At 37.2% G+C, this 19,098-nt stretch overlaps 1 protein-coding gene across 1 annotated transcript; it reads left to right on the plus strand.

Moving 5' to 3' along the window:
- Window positions 1–11,961: 11,961 nt before the first annotated feature.
- Window positions 11,962–18,799, plus strand: LOC102810063 (low molecular weight phosphotyrosine protein phosphatase-like). Its single transcript, XM_085501732.1, has 5 exons — window positions 11,962–12,077; window positions 14,619–14,806; window positions 16,375–16,436; window positions 17,463–17,562; window positions 18,578–18,799. Exons 1-5 carry the CDS (start codon window positions 11,981–11,983, stop codon window positions 18,659–18,661), a joined length of 531 nt encoding a protein of 176 aa, XP_085357858.1. The 5' UTR covers window positions 11,962–11,980; the 3' UTR covers window positions 18,662–18,799.
- Window positions 18,800–19,098: the final 299 nt, after the last annotated feature.

The following is a 19,098-nucleotide window of genomic DNA, read 5'->3' on the forward strand; positions in this document are numbered from 1 at the left end:
AATTAGTGAGATAAATTAAAAATACCATCTCCAGTCCACGCTGAATAAGCCATGATGTAATAAAAACAGCACCTAAGAATGAACATTCTGAGGCCCAAGACCTTTACAACCCATAAGAATGAACATTCTGCGACCCAAGACTTCTACAACCCATAGGAATGAACATTCTGAGGCCCAAGTCCTCTACAACACCTGGGAATGAACATTTTGCGGCCACAGGCCTCTACAACCCTTAGAAATGAACATTCTGAGGCCTAAGACTTTTATAACCCATAGGAATGAACATTCGGAGACCCAAGACCTCTACAACCCTTAGGAATGAACATTCTGAGGCCCAAGACCTTTACAACACCTAAGAATGAACATTCTGGGGCTCGGGACATTTACAACCCATAGAAATGAGCATTCTGAGGCCCAAGATCTCTACAACACATAGGAATGAACATTCTGAGGCCCAAGACCTCTACAACCCTTAGCAATGAACATTCTGAGGCCCAAGACCTTTACATGAAATGAACATTCTGCAGCCAAAGACTTTTACAACCACCAAGAATGAACATTCTGTGGCCCAAGATCTCTACAACACATAGGAATGAATATTCTGCAGCCCAGGACCTTTACAACCCATAGTATTGAACATTCTGAGGCCCAAGACCTCTACAACCCATAGGAATGAACATTCTGTGGCCCAGGACATTTACAACCCATAGAAATGAGCATTCTGCGGCCAAATAATTTTACAACACCCAAGAATGAACATTCTGAGGCCCAAGATCTCTACAACACATAGGAATGAACATTCTGAGGCCCAAGACCTCTACAACCCTTAGCAATGAACATTCTGAGGCCCAAGACCTTTACATGAAATGAACATTCTGCAGCCAAAGACCTTTACAACCCATAGTATTGAACATTCTGAGGCCCAAGACCTCTACAACCCATAGGAATGAACATTCTGTGGCCAAAGACCTTTACAACCCATAGCAATGAACATTCTGAGGCCCAAGTCCTCTACAACACCTGGGAATGAACATTTTACGGCCACAGACCTCTACAACCCTTAGGAATGAACATTCTGAGGCCCAAGACCTTTACAACACCTAGGAATGAACATTCTGGGGCCCAGGACATTTACAACCCATAAAAATGAACATTCTGCGACCAAAGACTTTTACAACACCCAAGAATGAACATTCTGAGGCTCAAGATCTCTACAACACATAGGAATGAACATTCTGAGGCCCAAGACCTCTACAACCCTTGGGAATGAACATTCTGAGGCCCAAGACCTTTACATGAAATGAACATTCTGCAGCCAAAGACTTTTACAACCGCCAAGAATGAACATTCTGAGGCCAAAATCTCTACAACACATAGGAATGAACATTCTGCAGCCCAGGACCTTTACAACCCATAGTATTGAACATTCTGAGGTCCAAGACCTCTACAACCCATAGCAAAGAACATTCTGTGGCCAAAAACCTTTACAACCCATAGGAATGAACATTCTGTGGCCAAAGACCTTTACAACCCATAGCAATGAACATTCTGAGGCCCAAGTCCTCTACAACACCTGGGAATGAACATTTTGTGACCACAGGCCTCTACAAACCTTAGGAATGAACATTCTGAGGCCTAAGACTTTTACAACCCTTAGGAATGAACATTCTGAGGCCCAAGACCTTTACAACACCTAGGAATGAACATTCTGGGGACCAGGACATTTACAACCCATAGAAATGAACATTCTGCGACCGAAGACTTTTACAACACCCAAGAATGAACATTCTGAGGCCCAAGATCTCTACAACATATAGGAATGAACATTCTGAGGCCCAGGACCTTTACAACCCATAAGAATTAACATTCTGCAGCCCAGAACCTTTACAACATCTAGGAATGAACATTCTGCGATCCCAGACCTCTACAACCCATAGAAATGAACATTCTAAGACCTCTACAATCCCTATGAATGAACATTCTGAGGCCGAAGACTTTTACAACACCCAAGAATGAACATTCTGAGGCCCAAGATCTCTACAATACATAGGAATGAACATTCTGAGGCCCAAGACCTTTACATGAAATGAATATTCTGCAGCCAAAGACCTCTACAACCCTTGGGAATGAACATTCTGAGGCCCAAGACCTCTACAACCCTTGGGAATGAACATTCTGAGGCCCAAGACCTTTACATGAAATGAACATTCTGCAGCCAAAGACTTTTACAACCGCCAAGAATGAACATTCTGAGGCCCAAAATCTCTACAACACATAGGAATGAACATTCTGCAGCCCAGGACCTTTACAACCCATAGTATTGAACATTCTGAGGTCCAAGACCTCTACAACCCATAGCAATGAACATTCTGTGGCCAAAAACCTTTACAACCCATAGGAATGAACATTCTGTGGCCAAAGACCTTTACAACCCATAGCAATGAACATTCTGAGGCCCAAGTCCTCTACAACACCTGGGAATGAACATTTTGTGACCACAGGCCTCTACAAACCTTAGGAATGAACATTCTGAGGCCTAAGACTTTTACAACCCTTAGGAGTGAACATTCTGAGGCCCAAGACCTTTACAACACCTAGGAATGAACATTCTGGGGACCAGGACATTTACAACCCATAGAAATGAACATTCTGCGACCGAAGACTTTTACAACACCCAAGAATGAACATTCTGAGGCCCAAGATCTCTACAACATATAGGAATGAACATTCTGAGGCCCAGGACCTTTACAACCCATAAGAATTAACATTCTGCAGCCCAGAACCTTTACAACATCTAGGAATGAACATTCTGCGATCCCAGACCTCTACAACCCATAGAAATGAACATTCTAAGACCTCTACAATCCCTATGAATGAACATTCTGAGGCCGAAGACTTTTACAACACCCAAGAATGAACATTCTGAGGCCCAAGATCTCTACAATACATAGGAATGAACATTCTGAGGCCCAAGACCTTTACATGAAATGAATATTCTGCAGCCAAAGACTTTTACAACCACCAAAAATGAACATTCTGAGGCCCAAGATCTCTGCAACACATAGGAATGAACATTCTGCAGCCCAGGACCTTTACAACCCATAGCATTGAACATTCTGAGGCCCAAGACCTCTACAATGCATAGGAATGAACATTCTGATGCCCTGACCTCTACAGCCCATAGAAACAAACATTCTGACGCCCAAGACCTCTACAACCCATAGGAATGAACATTCTGACACCCAGGACCTTTACAACCCATATGAATGAACATTCTGAGACCCAAGACCTCTACAACCCATAGACATGAACATTCTGCGGCCAAAGACTTTTACAACACCCAAGAATGAACATTCTGAGGCCCAAGATCTCTACAACACATAGGAATGAACATTCTGAGGCCCAAGACCTCTACAACCCTTAGCAATGAACATTCTGAGGCCCAAGACCTTTACATGAAATGAACATTCTGCAACCAAAGACCTTTACAACCCATAGTATTCAACATTCTGAGGCCCAAGACCTCTACAACCCATAGGAATGAACATTCTGTGGCCAAAGACCTTTACAACCCATAGCAATGAACATTCTGAGGCCCAAGTCCTCTACAACACCTGGGAATGAACATTTTACAGCCACAGACCTCTACAACCCTTAGGAATGAACATTCTGAGGCCCAAGACCTTTACAACACCTAGGAATGAACATTCTGGGGCCCAGGACATTTACAACCCATAAAAATGAACATTCTGCGACCAAAGACTTTTACAACACCCAAGAATGAACATTCTGAGGCTCAAGATCTCTACAACACATAGGAATGAACATTCTGAGGCCCAAGACCTCTACAACCCTTGGGAATGAACATTCTGAGGCCCAAGACCTTTACATGAAATGAACATTCTGCAGCCAAAGACTTTTACAACCGCCAAGAATGAACATTCTGAGGCCAAAATCTCTACAACACATAGGAATGAACATTCTGCAGCCCAGGACCTTTACAACCCATAGTATTGAACATTCTGAGGTCCAAGACCTCTACAACCCATAGCAAAGAACATTCTGTGGCCAAAAACCTTTACAACCCATAGGAATGAACATTCTGTGGCCAAAGACCTTTACAACCCATAGCAATGAACATTCTGAGGCCCAAGTCCTCTACAACACCTGGGAATGAACATTTTGTGGCCACAGGCCTCTACAAACCTTAGGAATGAACATTCTGAGGCCTAAGACTTTTACAACCCTTAGGAATGAACATTCTGAGGCCCAAGACCTTTACAACACCTAGGAATGAACATTCTGGGGACCAGGACATTTACAACCCATAGAAATGAACATTCTGCGACCGAAGACTTTTACAACACCCAAGAATGAACATTCTGAGGCCCAAGATCTCTACAACATATAGGAATGAACATTCTGAGGCCCAGGACCTTTACAACCCATAAGAATTAACATTCTGCAGCCCAGAACCTTTACAACACCTAGGAATGAACATTCTGCGATCCCAGACCTCTACAACCCATAGAAATGAACATTCTAAGACCTCTACAATCCCTATGAATGAACATTCTGAGGCCGAAGACTTTTACAACACCCAAGAATGAACATTCTGAGGCCCAAGATCTCTACAACACATAGGAATGAACATTCTGAGGCCCAAGACCTTTACATGAAATGAATATTCTGCAGCCAAAGACTTTTACAACCACCAAAAATGAACATTCTGAGGCCCAAGATCTCTGCAACACATAGGAATGAACATTCTGCAGCCCAGGACCTTTACAACCCATAGTATTGAACATTCTGAGGCCCAAGACCTCTACAATGCATAGGAATGAACATTCTGATGCCCTGACCTCTACAGCCCATAGAAACAAACATTCTGACGCCCAAGACCTCTACAACCCATAGGAATAAACATTCTGACACCCAGGACCTTTACAACCCATAGGAATGAACATTCTGGAGTCCAAGACCTTTACAACCCATATGAATGAACATTCTGAGACCCAAGACCTCTACAACCCATAGACATGAACATTCTGCGGCCAAAGACTTTTACAACACCCAAGAATGAACATTCTGAGGCCCAAGATCTCTACAACACATAGGAATGAACATTCTGAGGCCCAGGGCCTTTACAACCCATAGGAATGAACATTCTGCAGCCCAGATTCTTTACAACCCATATTATTGAACATTCTGAGACCCAAGACCTCTACAACCCATGGACATAAATAAAAATTCTGAGAACCAAGACCTCTACAACCAATGGGAATGAACATTCTGAGGCCCAATACCTCTACAACCCATAGGAAAGAACATTCTGAGGCCCAGGACCTTTACAACACGTATGACTGAACATACTGAGGCCCAAGACCTCTACAACACCTAGGAATGAACATTCTGAAGCCCAATACCTCTGCAAATCATAGGCATAAACATTCTGAGGCTCAATACCCCAACAACCCATAGAAATGAACATTCTGAGAACCAAGACCTCTACAACCCATTGGAATTAACATTATGAGGCCCAAGACCTCTAAAAAACCGAGGAATGAACATACTGAGACCCTGGACCTCCACAACACCTAGGAATGAACATTCTGAGAACCAAGACCTGTACAACCCATAGAAATGAACATTCTGAGACCCAAGACATCTACTACCCATTGGAATTAACATTCTGCGACCCAAGACCTCTACAACACATGGGAATGAACATTCTGTGGCCAAAGACCTCTGCAGCACATAGGAATGAACATTTTGAGGGCTAAGAACTCTCCAAAACATAGGAATGAACATGCTGAGGTCCAGGACATCTACAACACCTAGGATTTGACATTCTGAGGCCCAAGACATTTACAACGCCTAGGAATGAACATTATGAGACCCAAGACCTCTACAACACATAGGAATGAACATGCTGTGGCCAAAGACCTCTGCAACACATAGGAATGAACATTTTGAGGCCTAAGAACTCTACAACACATATGAATGAACATGCTGAGGTCCAGGACCTCTACAACATCTAGGAATGAACATTCTGAGGCCTAGGACCTTTACAACCCATAGAAATGAACATTCTGAGACTCAAGCCATCTACTACCCATTGGAATTAACATTCTGAGGCCCAAGACCTCTACAACACCTAGGAATGGACATTCTGAGGCCCAATACCTCTGCAAATCATAGGCATGAACATTCTGAGGCTCAGTACCCCTACAACCCATAGAAATGAATATTCTGAGAACCAAGACCTCTACAACACATTGGAATTAACATTATGAGGCCCAAGACCTCTAAAAAACCGAGGAATGAACATACTGAGACCCTGGACCTCCATAACACCTAGGAATGAACATTCTGAGAACCAAGACCTGTACAACCCATAGAAATGAACATTCTGAGACCCAAGACATCTACTACCCATAGGAATGAACATTTTGTGGCCAAAGACCTCTGCAACACATAGGAATGAACATTTTGAGGCCTAAGAACTCTACAACACATAGGAATGAACATGCTGAGGTCCAGGACTTCTGCAACACCTAGGAATGGACATTCTGAGGCCCAAGACATTTACAACGCCCAGGAATGAACATGTTGAGACCCAAGCCATCTACTACCCATTGGAATTAACATTCTGAGGCCCAAAACCTCTACAGCACCTAGGAATGGACATTCTGAGGCCCAATATCTCTGCAAATCATAGGCATGAACATTCTGAGGCTCAATACCCCTGCAACCCATAGGAATGAAGAATCTGAGGCCAAAGACCCCTACAAAACATGAATGAACATTTTGTGGCCTTTACAACACATAGGAATAAACTTTTTGTGGTCTAAGAACTGTAAAACACATAGGAATGAACATTCTGGGGCCGAACACCTCTACAACATCTAGAAATGATCATTTTGAGGCCTAAGACCTCTACAACACCTAGGAATGAACATGCTGAAGCCCATGACCTCCACAACATCTATGAATGAGCATACTAAGGCCAGGACCTCCACAACACATAGGAATGAACATCTGAGAACCAAGACCTCTACAACCCATAGAAATGAACATTTTGAGAACCAAGACCTCTACAACCCATTGGAATTAACATTCTGAGGCCCAAGACCTCTACAAAACCGAGTAATGAACATACTGAGACCCTGGACCTCCACAACACCCAGGAATGAACATTCTGAGGCCCAAGACATTTACAACGCCTAGGAATGAACATTATGAGACCCAAGACCTCTACAACACATAGGAATGAACATTCTGTGGCCAAAGACCTCTGCAACACATAGGAATGAACATTTTGAGGCCCAAGAACTCTACAACACATAGGAATGAACATGCTGAATCCAGGACCTCTACAACACCTAGGAATGAACATTCTGAGGCCCAGGACCTTTACAACCCTTAGAAATGAACATTCTGGGACCCATGCCATCTACTACCCATTTGAATTAGCATTCTGAGGCCAAAGACCTCTGCAACACATAGGAATGAACATTTTGAAGCCTAAGAACTCTACAACACATAGGAATGAACATTCTGGGGGCGAACACCTCTACAACATCTAGAAAGGAGCATTTTAAGGCCCACGATTTCTACAACACATAGGAATGAATTTTCTGAGGCTTGAGGCCTCTACAACAGCTAGGAATGAACATTCTGAGGCCGAACACATCTGCAACACCTAGGACTCGATGCTATGAGGTCTGAGAATTCTACAACACTTAGGTATGGACGTCCTGGGGTCGGAGTCCTCTTCAGCAACACAGAATAAAGGTTGTGATGTACAAGGCTTCTACAACACCTAGGAATAAATAAACTTCATGTTGCATGATCTGATATTCTGATGTTCGGCGCATAGGTTTTAGTAAATGTTTGTTGTCTGTATGGCCGGGAACGTTTAATAGAAACCAAACAGCCTGTCAGAATCGCTATACGAATTTGGTAACTTGTAGGTGTTTTTTCTTCAGCCCCATCACAGATTGTGTGTTGTGATTCGTGTGCATATTGTAGTTACAGTAACTACATGTTGCATTCACAAATCACCTGCTTGGCTCATTTAGTAGAGTGACCATGCATTCACACAGTTCGTTATATGGAAGTCATTGGTTTAAATCCGGGAATGTTTCTCCTTGAAATTTTTTTTAGTGAGATGAAAGTTGTAATTTCCACTCAGATCGTGTTAGAACCAAGATGCTCAGACTATCCTTGGTCGTGTTTCCGCATTCAGTTGAGAACAAAGCGACAATTGGTACTTTTTGAAATTAAACTATTCTTGTCTAGTTTCCGCATTCTGTTGAGAAAAAAGCAACAAGTACATTGGTACTTTTTAAAATTATAAAGTCTTGCCTCGTAAAAATAAATAAATGAGTACTGTTTTCAAGCAGAAATACTTTCCTGGTAAATGCTAAACAAAAACTGTCACTACTGTCACTCATATTTTCCCAACAAAATAATCTTCTGTCTCACAAACAGCACAACAAAATGGAGTGCAATACTACCTGTACCTTTCTTTGAGTGTATATTATATTTTCATTGTGGTGTGTTTGTCTCTAATGTTTGCTCATAATTCACATGAACTGTTAATATGTTTGTACAATCTGAGGTGACAAAATAGTTAAAAGTCAGTCTTTCCCTCTACTTTGTTATCAAATTGTATGGTGCTATTTTTATTAAAAATGCAACAACACACATACAATAAATAGAAATACAGCATAAGTGTGTATTTGGTAGCAAGAAGTTAGACCTTAAGGATGATGTATACGTTTTTGGCATTGATTTTCTAAACTGATATTTTCAGAACTACACAAAACTGTATATTGATGGAAAGCCTATTTCACACTAGATATGAAATCGACAAGATAGTGTGTGTATGGGCGTGTATAGTTACGTGATCTCTGTGTAAACACAGAAAGCCATTTTCGGTAAAATGAATAATTGAACCAATGAATAAACGAATTTAGTGGAACATTGGCAACAAAACAGCTCATTGTAGTCCAGCATTGAAAAATACAAAAAAGTAGAATTTTGGGTTTCAAAGCAAAAAAACGTATACAGCATCCTTAAGTTTATTTGTTGAGTCTTAATGTAGCAGGCGTTTAGCCTAGATTTTACCTAACAAGCTTTGCGAAATTTTTGCCTCGTACTTCATAGTAGATGATCAAATTTACCTCCATTCTCACCTATAGATACTAGTGTCCTTGCATATATTCTCAAGCCAAGCTGCGTGTTGGTTTTAAAAAGCAAGCTGTGGTGAAGTGGCTGGACAACAATAATTGACTGCCGTCATGCTTAAAATGACATCACATATTTATACAATGTTTTATCAGTATTGTCTGTCCTGTCTGATCGATCTTCTGGGCAGTTCATTATTTATAATGTATGTAAATGATATGTTTGATTATAATATCAACATATATGCTGGATACACTGAAACCTGGTGACGTCACAGAAAAAGTTCAAGACGGCGTATACAGATGCTAATAACTTTGTAGGAAATATACTCAACAGAATTTATGTAATCGGATCAAAACTAAAGTTGGCCAAGTTACAGGATTTTAGTATTTTAAATTTATCAACCGTTTGGAATATTTAGAGATAACCATGCATAGACGGGTAGTTGTCGTGGTAACCTTAAAAACGTTGCCTAGTAAAAATGGCCACTCCAAAATGAATGATATGCTTTGGTGCTAAAGCTTTTCTTTTCTTTTCTTTTCTTTTCTTGTAATTGTCACCGTGCTATTTTGATTCTTGCGGTATTTCAATTGTTACTGCAGCCGCTGGTAGTTTACATTGATTACAGGTACTTGAAAGCCTGGTTGGACGCATTAAATCAGGACCAACAGGAAACGATTTGTTCAGTGATTTGAGATGGCTCGATACATGTACACTAGTTACAGTTATTTCGAGCAAATGTACAATCTTAATGATTTAGACATGTATGTAATAAAGTACAGTTCACATAAATATTTAAAAATCTATTGACAATTGCCGCAGACGCACGAATATGAACATTTTCTCATAAAAAATAGATTGTATAATATATTTAAAAATACCTAATTTTCTCCGTAATTATAAGTTGTTCATTTTCAATACTTTTCGATCTTCTTATTTTCGGTGAAGAATGATTCACCCTCCTTTGCCCAATAGGGTATAATATATCACAGAAGCTTCATCTTTTTCACCACCAGACTTTCTCGCCCAAATTGTTATGCACTTTTTTTCTTACATTCTTCAATATTTCTGGAAATGAACCTTAATTCTGGAGTCATCAGACAAAATTTTTAGTAAATTTTCAGTTTTTACTTAAAAGATTTTGGCTATTTTTGTCCCAATCTATGCAGACTATGAACAGGACTATTTTGTGAATTTGTGATGAAAAGAGGGAACTGGTGATAAAAAGGTTAATATATTGCCGTCCCAAAGTGATTGCGTATAGTACACAAGGGAGCTTGTTGGCATCGGAATAACATATGTACGTACATGAATATACATCCCCACATGGTCACTTTCCTCCAGAATATGAAATTGTGCACGCACTAAACAAAATACACGCCGTACGTACAATGCACATCATTTCGATGTTTGCCATGTATTTATGAAGGGCGCCGCCAACGACAGAAAATATAATTTTCAGTGAATGCATTTTGGCGTAAAACAACTCGAATCTAATCTCTAAGCTTTTTTTAGGAAGTATTTTGAACAATCAACGTGTATTTGCTCAACTTATAATTATTCAAATCGTTGCAACAATAAACACGTAAGCACTCAGATTTTATTTGATCCAAAGGTAGGGTAACACGTGTTACTGGTTATGGAGATTCTTTGTAACCTACTTACCCATAACCTTTTCAAAACCAAGCACCTTATCTTCCACTGCGAATGGTGGCTATGGTAACGTAAAAAAATAAAACAAACTTAACAGAGCATCTCGATACGTGGGATCACGACACATATCATCTACCACATTGTAAAAAGCTCATAATATTTTTATAAATAAGTTAACAGATGAAAACATAACTATAACCTTATACTGTACATATTACTGTCCTATCATAACCTCCAGAATAAGCACGGATAAGTTGTAGCAATCAATTTAACACAATTTTGGTAAACATAGTTCACGTCTTTTCCAGGGAAGGTTCTTAAATAAGTCTACTAATGTCCACAAATATCGCCATTCGCAAATCTCGTTAAAATAGTTAGTGATATACCAACCAACCTGACAAAAACCATCAAGGCCGTGCTGAGATCCAAGTGCAAATGCCAACTTCTCCACGGGTTGGGACAACACACTGTCGTTTAACTTCTTCATATGAGAATTCAACGCAATGTTTATAAATAGTGACACCATGGATATTGTTTTATCATTTCAGTATTGCGCACAAATAAGAATGACCACGTCGTCTCAGTCATCATTGGAAATAAGAACAGAAGGGTATGAGAAATTAAAAATGAAATCAATTATATAAATGATTTATACTTGTAATAATAACGTCGCTGTCCTCCGGGAGAGTGGTAGTTACCAAATTTATTTATCAACAGCAAAGATAATTTATCAAATATTAGAAATTTAGCCACAGACCGATGTCGCCACCACAAGCATAACTTTAAATTTGGATTATGCCAATTCATCAGTTGAAATTACGTCAAAAACCAAAATTTTAGATTCCAGAAAATATTAGAAATTTACTTGGCCGTCATTAACCATGGACAGGCAAAATTGATTAATATACAAACTCATCGTTACCTTAGTAAATGTTACAAAATACTATGGAATGGGTTTTACTGTGGAAGGTAATAGATGTTACACATTCGAGTCAAATATTATAACCACCAAGTTAGGGAGTACTTGGTTAAAAGTTCTTTGACTTCAATGAGTTCGTACCTTGTCCCATTTGAACCATATAAATAGTCTGTATAGTACATTGTGAAGCTGGTTAAGGTACGAGTGTTAAACATGGCAGCCACCAGTGTTGAAAATTGCGTGGGTTCCGAGATGGGTTCATCCGGTGACGGATCAAAACACAAATACTCCGTTCTCTTTATTTGCTATGGTAGGTTCAGATGAATTGTTGCGCTAATCAAATTAATAGTATTGTTTGTTGAGTCTCGGTATTATGAATAATCGCGGTGTAACGCAAATGAGCAAATTTCTGGGGACTCGCATTGGAGAGACAGGGTAAAAGTTTTGGTTATGTTCTGAGATAATTTTTTTCATTTGCAGTTTTTAGATCCCGTGAATTACACAAGTGAGATACGGAGTTTGGTGTGTCTGTACGTGTGTTTGTTTGTGTGTTAAAGCATATTCTCACAGACTTCTGGGTGGATTTTGTTAATAACTTTATTACTCAACAAGTATAATAGGTACCTTGGGGTGTGTACACACGACAAAAATAGTTTTATGGCCTTCAATATTCAGCATATTAAATAACCAATTTGAATATCAATTTACTCATTTCAACCTGTGTAAACAAAATTTAAAAAACTTCAGAGTGGATTTAGATCAAATTTTGTAACTAGGTACGTTGGGGGTAATATGCACATATTAGGTTTTAGGGCTCCATGTTGGTGTTACTTACCCTGACGTTGTTAATTTGATTTTTCATATATTTTTTTAAATAAAACATCAATGATTGCATATATTTACATAGAGCAGATATGTTTAACTATTCAGCTATATTTGTATTGTATTTTTGCTATACTGCATGTGAATTGGTTGAAATAATTGCAAAAAAACAAACTATGATCCATTACACTAGATAGCAAAACAGGAAATTTGCAATACTTTGTGATTTCCATTAGAAGAGCACATTGGATTGTGGGAAAATCAATTTTTACCTTGCCTGTGTCATCAAAATGAAAGGGAAAGGTATATAAAAATAAAAATGTCTATGGCTTCAATATGTGCTATGCATGAATAAAACAATGCATACAACTACAATTTTTCGGCCTCTTAAGCCAACTGGAAATAATGACCTTAAAATAATTCAACAAATTAGGCACCAGTGTTTTTATATATATATATATATATATATATATATATATATATATATATATATATATATATATATATATATATATATATATATATATATATATATATATATATACACATCAATCAAGGACATTCGATAGACTGCTTTTCTACTGCTGTTTCAATCCTAAAACTGGTTTGTATTCAAAATTAATTATGACAATGCATATTTATATTGAAACAAACTATGATAAAGGAAATAATATTATATAAAAAAAGGACAAGGTCACCAGGGTTAAACTATGTTTATTAATAGAAATGGAAAATTCAATATTTAGAAATTTAGTATATGTTTGTATCCACATTCTCCTAGCTATTCATTGATCACAATGGTGGGCATTATTTTTTTTTAAACCAATTCTGTTAATATTTCAAATGTTATAGTCCTGATCAACAAAATTGCAATTCTTAATTAAAAGTAGATAGTATTCAGTATCACAGTACCTAGCTCTCACCAAATATTATTGATCCAGTGCATAATTGGGAATTATTCCATTGACAGTATACTTTATATCACATATGCCAAAAGATTTTTCAACACGTTATCATCTTTCTTAGACATGTTGTGACAAATCAGGAATCCAGCCATTCAGAGCGCTCTTCCCAATGCACTCAAGAATGTCTGGTGAATCGCTATAATGTAATATACGAATACAGCACAGAATTATGTTTCATAGCAGATTTGAAACTAACTTATACGTAATGCCACCCATAGCCCTCCAGTCTATGTCGTGACCAATTTTATTCAAAATTGCTATAGGGTCAACTAAATAATGGTATACAAATACAATTTGTTTTCTTGACTGACTGACTACTGTACTTCACTGTCACTCAAAACAACTAAGAACAACATTTCAACATGTTTTCCAGGCATGCTTGATTCGATTTCATTCAAAATTTATATTGACATAACTCATGGTGGGTTACTGATGCATTTCATTTTGTTTTGCAATTTTATTCAAACTGGACAACTGGCAACCATTTTTTTTACATGCATCCTAAACATTTCTCAAATTCAAATTCATGTCATAGATGCATGTCTATTTAATTTTTGTTGTGATGCAATTTCTTTAATATCTTTTCCCTCTTTTATATCCTTAAATGTAGATTCCACCAAATAAAGAAACCTTTGTGATTATGATGCTCACTAGGCATCGGCAATTTGCTGGTATTTTTTTTATTTCATACACCCAAAATATGGCATATATTTGGAGATGTCTCGTAATGTCCTAAGCTAATTTTGAGGCACTGAATTTTTTGGACTATGTCATTGAAACAGACGAATATGGTTCATCATGTGCACGCCCACAGACCTGTGTACATAATCAAATCAGCTGAAAAAATGCTAATTTTTCAGCATTTCACAGTGTTTCAAAATAAACATTTACTAAAATGCCATTTTATGAAATATATTTTGATGACGATTTATCGATTATAACATGATGCGCTACGAACGAGACAACTGATTGTATTCTGACCATGCAATCTCCATAATTTTGCTGACTGTTATACCACACATCAAGTTTATTCATTCATCTTCATGTATTATTTTCTTGTCTAGGTAATTTTTGTAGGTCTCCAATAGCAGAGGCTGTCTTTGCTGATCTTGTACAAAAAAGGGGCGTATCTCACGAATGGTTGATAGACAGTGCGGGGATATCAGATTGGCATGCAGGAGAACGACAAGACAGTCGTGGAGCTTCAGTACTCAAACATCACAATATCAAAACAGACCATATAGGAAGGATTGTAAGTTCTTGCAAGATTTATAATTTTCAGTATTGGAAATGAATTCACTGCTCTATGTAGTGATCATCCGTCAACTCTATTTTTAGCAAATATTTAAAAAAAATGTTGGTAAAAAATGTTATTTTTGACTTTGATATTTGGTATGGTTTGCAACAAAATGATAACAATTGTTTTGATTTGACAAGAACATTGTGGCTAATAGCTAATCGTTTGGAACATTATCAAATTAGTTTTGTTGATTTTCATGTGTCAAATTATACTTTTATAAACATAAATTTTTTGTATGCTGAAACATTACTTGTCTCCATTCCTTTGATGTGATTTCAGACATGTATGTTTACTCTAGACCAGTAACAAATCTGACATTAATGTAAAATGGGTGTGTAGCTTTGTGTATGCAACCATTTTGAATACTTTTTGGCAAGTAATTACATACTGGTAAATATCATGTTTTGTGCACTTGATGGCATCCCTAATCTATACCAATGATGTTGAGACTTACTAGTAGTTATTTAAAACGAGGGAGTCGTCACCTGCGCATGCGTCAGATGGCCATAGCATGTCATTCTTTACAAACAAGGGTCTACTCATGATCCTTTTTAGTGTGTGTTGTTATCGTCGCTTGGAACTCTATTCCCGTGCATGCGCACGTGATACAATGTAGTTAAATACCACTAGTAATGGTTTATTCATTCTTACCACTAGTAATGGTTATTCATTCTTACCACTAGTAATGGTTATTCATCCTTACCGCTAGTAAGGATTATTCATTCTTACACTAGTAATGGTTATTCATTCTTACCACTAGTAATTGTTTATTCATTCTTACCACTAGTAATGGTTATTCATCCTTACCGCTAGTAAGGATTATTCATTCTTACACTAGTAATGGTTATTCATTCCTACCACTAGTAATGGTTATTTATTCTTACCACTGGTAATGGTTATTCATTCTTACCACTAGTAATGGTTATTCATTCTTACCACTAGTAATGGTTATTCATTCTTACCACTAGAGATGGTTATTCATTCTTACCACTAGTAATGGTTATTCATTCTTACCACTAGTAATGGTTATTCATTCTTACCACTAGTAATGGTTATTTATTCTTACCACTAGTAATGGTTATTCATTCTTACCACTAGTAATGGTTATTTATTCTTACCACTCGTAATGGTTATTCATTCTTACCACTCGTAATGGTTATTCATTCTTACCACTAGTAATGGTTATGTATTCTTACCACTAGTAATGGTTATTCATTCTTACCACTAGTAATGGTTATTCATTCCTACCACCAGTAATGGTTATTCATTCCTACCACTAGTAATGGTTATTCATTCTTACCACTAGTAATGGTTATTCATTCTTACCACTAGTAATGGTTATTTATTCTTACCACTAGAAATAGTTATTCATTCTTACCTCTAGTAATGGTAGCTCAATGGTACAGTAAGGACGTTGCTGAAATTGTTATTTCAAATTTAGACTAAACTTTTGGGCAGTGTAAGAAATATCTCCAAGTGGATTGAAAATTGTTTTTTTTTCATGTCATTTTTTTATCTAGATGAGAAAACAAGATTTTCTGAAGTTTGATTATATTTTTGGAATGGACAATGACAATGTTTGGTAAGTGGAGTTAACAACATTTTCGAAAATAATTGCTAGTTGTCACTTATTTTGTGTGTAAGGGCATGCATTATAGAAAACAAAAAACTATATGGCAAGAATTTGTTTTGATATACATCGTTTACTTTTGCACATGGGATTCAAAATGAAAATGCTGTTTGAGCACCATTTTATGTTGTTTTCTCATGGAGCATCGTAGGAAATGATGTGGAGTAATTTACTTTCCTAATAATACAATTGTAAACATTCACCAAAATCAAGTATTTTCAGAATTTTGGAACCAGGTAAATATATTCAGGAATGCATGGAAATGTTTTGTTTCAAACATGGCAGTTCATGAATCTGACATGCTTGTGTTAGTATTAGTAAGCATCGCGATAATCTGACATGATGCTATGTCATATAGAAGTTCATATGAAAAGTAGTAAGAGTAGTACAAAAAATATATGCAAAATATATAGCAGTACCGTAAAATCTGTATTAGCGGTAGAAGCTGCACCCATTCTTTTTGAATAACTGAGAACCAAAAAAATCATCATTTCTCATATGTGTAAACGTTCTAATAGAAGCCTGCATCCCCATATGTTGCATTGTACCATTTCAATAGAAGCCGTGGCTTCTAATACACATTTTACAGTACTGTGGAATACTTTATTTTCACTGGAATTAATTTTCGCTGAAAAGGCTTTTTGGGTGTTTTGTATGGAATTTATTTTCACTGATTTTTGATGAGTTTAATGTGAAATATAGGAAAAAAAGTATATTCGCTGGATTTTATTTTCACGGAATCATCCCTTCAGCGAAAATAGCGAAAATAAATTCCAAGCGAAAATAAAGTATTCTACAGTATATGTAAAGTATATAAAACTATGTTTGCTCTATTAGAAGTGCATTTGATCATGTACATTACACGTGTGTTTTGATTCTGTATTCAAAACATGCAATTTTTGGTTTCATATGTGTTTCTATTGGAGATGTCCATTCTAATGGAGCAAGTACGGTATTATGTTTCACTGTCTTTTTCAGGACCTTAGATAGTATGAAACCTAAATCATCAAAAGCGAAAATAGAACTCTTGGGTTCTTATGATCCGGATGGTGATGACATCATTGAAGATTGTTATTATGTAAGTTTTGATAACTTTCCTTCCCCCTTTCAAAATAATCATGGTTAGAGCTTACAAATGACATGGTATAAATGTACCTATATTAGACACACACCCCTATGTATAGGTATTACAACATTACAATTGTTGTGATGCATCCATGTGGGTCCCATGCAACATGTGTGAAATATAATGTTTGTATACAGAATATTAACATGTGCTGCGCAACGACTGTGCCTTTCTTAATTACAACTTTGATGTCATGAAATTTTAATTTTTTAGCTCTGCTGTTTAGCAGAGCTTATCATATGAGTGGTTGTCCATCGTCGTTCATTGTCTGCGTCAACTTTTTACTTTTTCGACTTCTTCTTTAAAACTACAAGCCTGATTGCTTTGATATTATACATATAGGTGATGATATCTTCAATGGAATTGTATTGCTAACAGCGGAGCTATAACAGCTGAGAGGCTGCTTGTTTAAAGTTAAAATATACAAATGATATATAACAACTGTCAAGTTTTTCAACAAAGTGAGAAATATTAGATTATATAATAAGACTGAAATTGTACAATCGGGATGATAAAATCACATCCTATATCTATATCACTTTTTCCAATATCATTACAAGTCATGGTATACCATCCCAACCTCCATCTGTGAAATTAGAAATTACGTCAAGAGAGAATTACAAGTCCTTGTATTCCTTGATGTTTTGGGCCTCAAATAACGCAATATCTTAATTTTCACGAATGTGACTTTATACTGTAAATTGCATGCAAGCACACATTTATGTCTATTTTCCATTAATTCCATTGATGAATGAAACAGGCTGTCTAATAAGATCAGACAAATTCTATTTTGAGGTACCAATCATTGGAACATTTCATGTTTGATTAAGTGTTCCCTGTGACATATGGTATACACAATCCATGTGCTGACTATTGTAGTGTATAAAAAGAACAGTTCAACAAAGCTAATACACCACATTTTCCAAATTTCTATCTTAATTAATATTTCTATTTCATTTATTTACAGGGCGATGTATCAACTTTTGAATCAGTCTACCAGAAATGTAGGAGATCATGCGAAGCATTTCTCAATGGTATTTACAAATCATAGCAGTGGTTTTTTATTGCAATTCTTGCCAATCAGGTTTAGAAATTACTACAGATTGAGACAACTATACCATGTGACCCTGAAATCAACAAATTGTCTATTACAAACTATACAATTGAATTGACAATGACCATTGGTGTACATTTGTATAATTTCATACTATTGTAAGCTATTATTTTTAACACAAGGCATCATGGACAGTTGTTGAATTTACTTTGTTAGGTTTCAAAAAAAATGCATTGTTTCTGGTTCTGAGATGTTCAGTGGAATCAAGGCATACGGTATATACAAGGCAAAATTTGATAGGATAAAAAAAAAACCTGTTGACAAACAAGCTGCTCTCTGATTGGTCTTGCTGTTTAGTATTACGGTTGGGTAGCCAATCAGGTACAATGTTGTATATGTTGCTTTGCATTGACTCAAGATGTTCACACAGTGGT

The sequence above is a fragment of the Saccoglossus kowalevskii genome, chromosome 7, assembly GCF_978046115.1.
Source record: "Saccoglossus kowalevskii chromosome 7, keSacKowa6.1, whole genome shotgun sequence".
Classification (NCBI taxonomy): domain Eukaryota; kingdom Metazoa; phylum Hemichordata; class Enteropneusta; family Harrimaniidae; genus Saccoglossus; species Saccoglossus kowalevskii.

Bases quoted from the DNA above. Each gene is read 5' to 3' on its own strand.
- LOC102810063 (XM_085501732.1), top strand. From the start codon at position 11,981: ATGGCAGCCACCAGTGTTGAAAATTGCGTGGGTTCCGAGATGGGTTCA. The intron at 12,078-14,618 runs GTAGGTTCAGAT...TTTCTTGTCTAG, and splicing joins CGTTCTCTTTATTTGCTATG to GTAATTTTTGTAGGTCTCCA. The intron at 14,807-16,374 runs GTAAGTTCTTGC...TTTTTTATCTAG, and splicing joins CAGACCATATAGGAAGGATT to ATGAGAAAACAAGATTTTCT.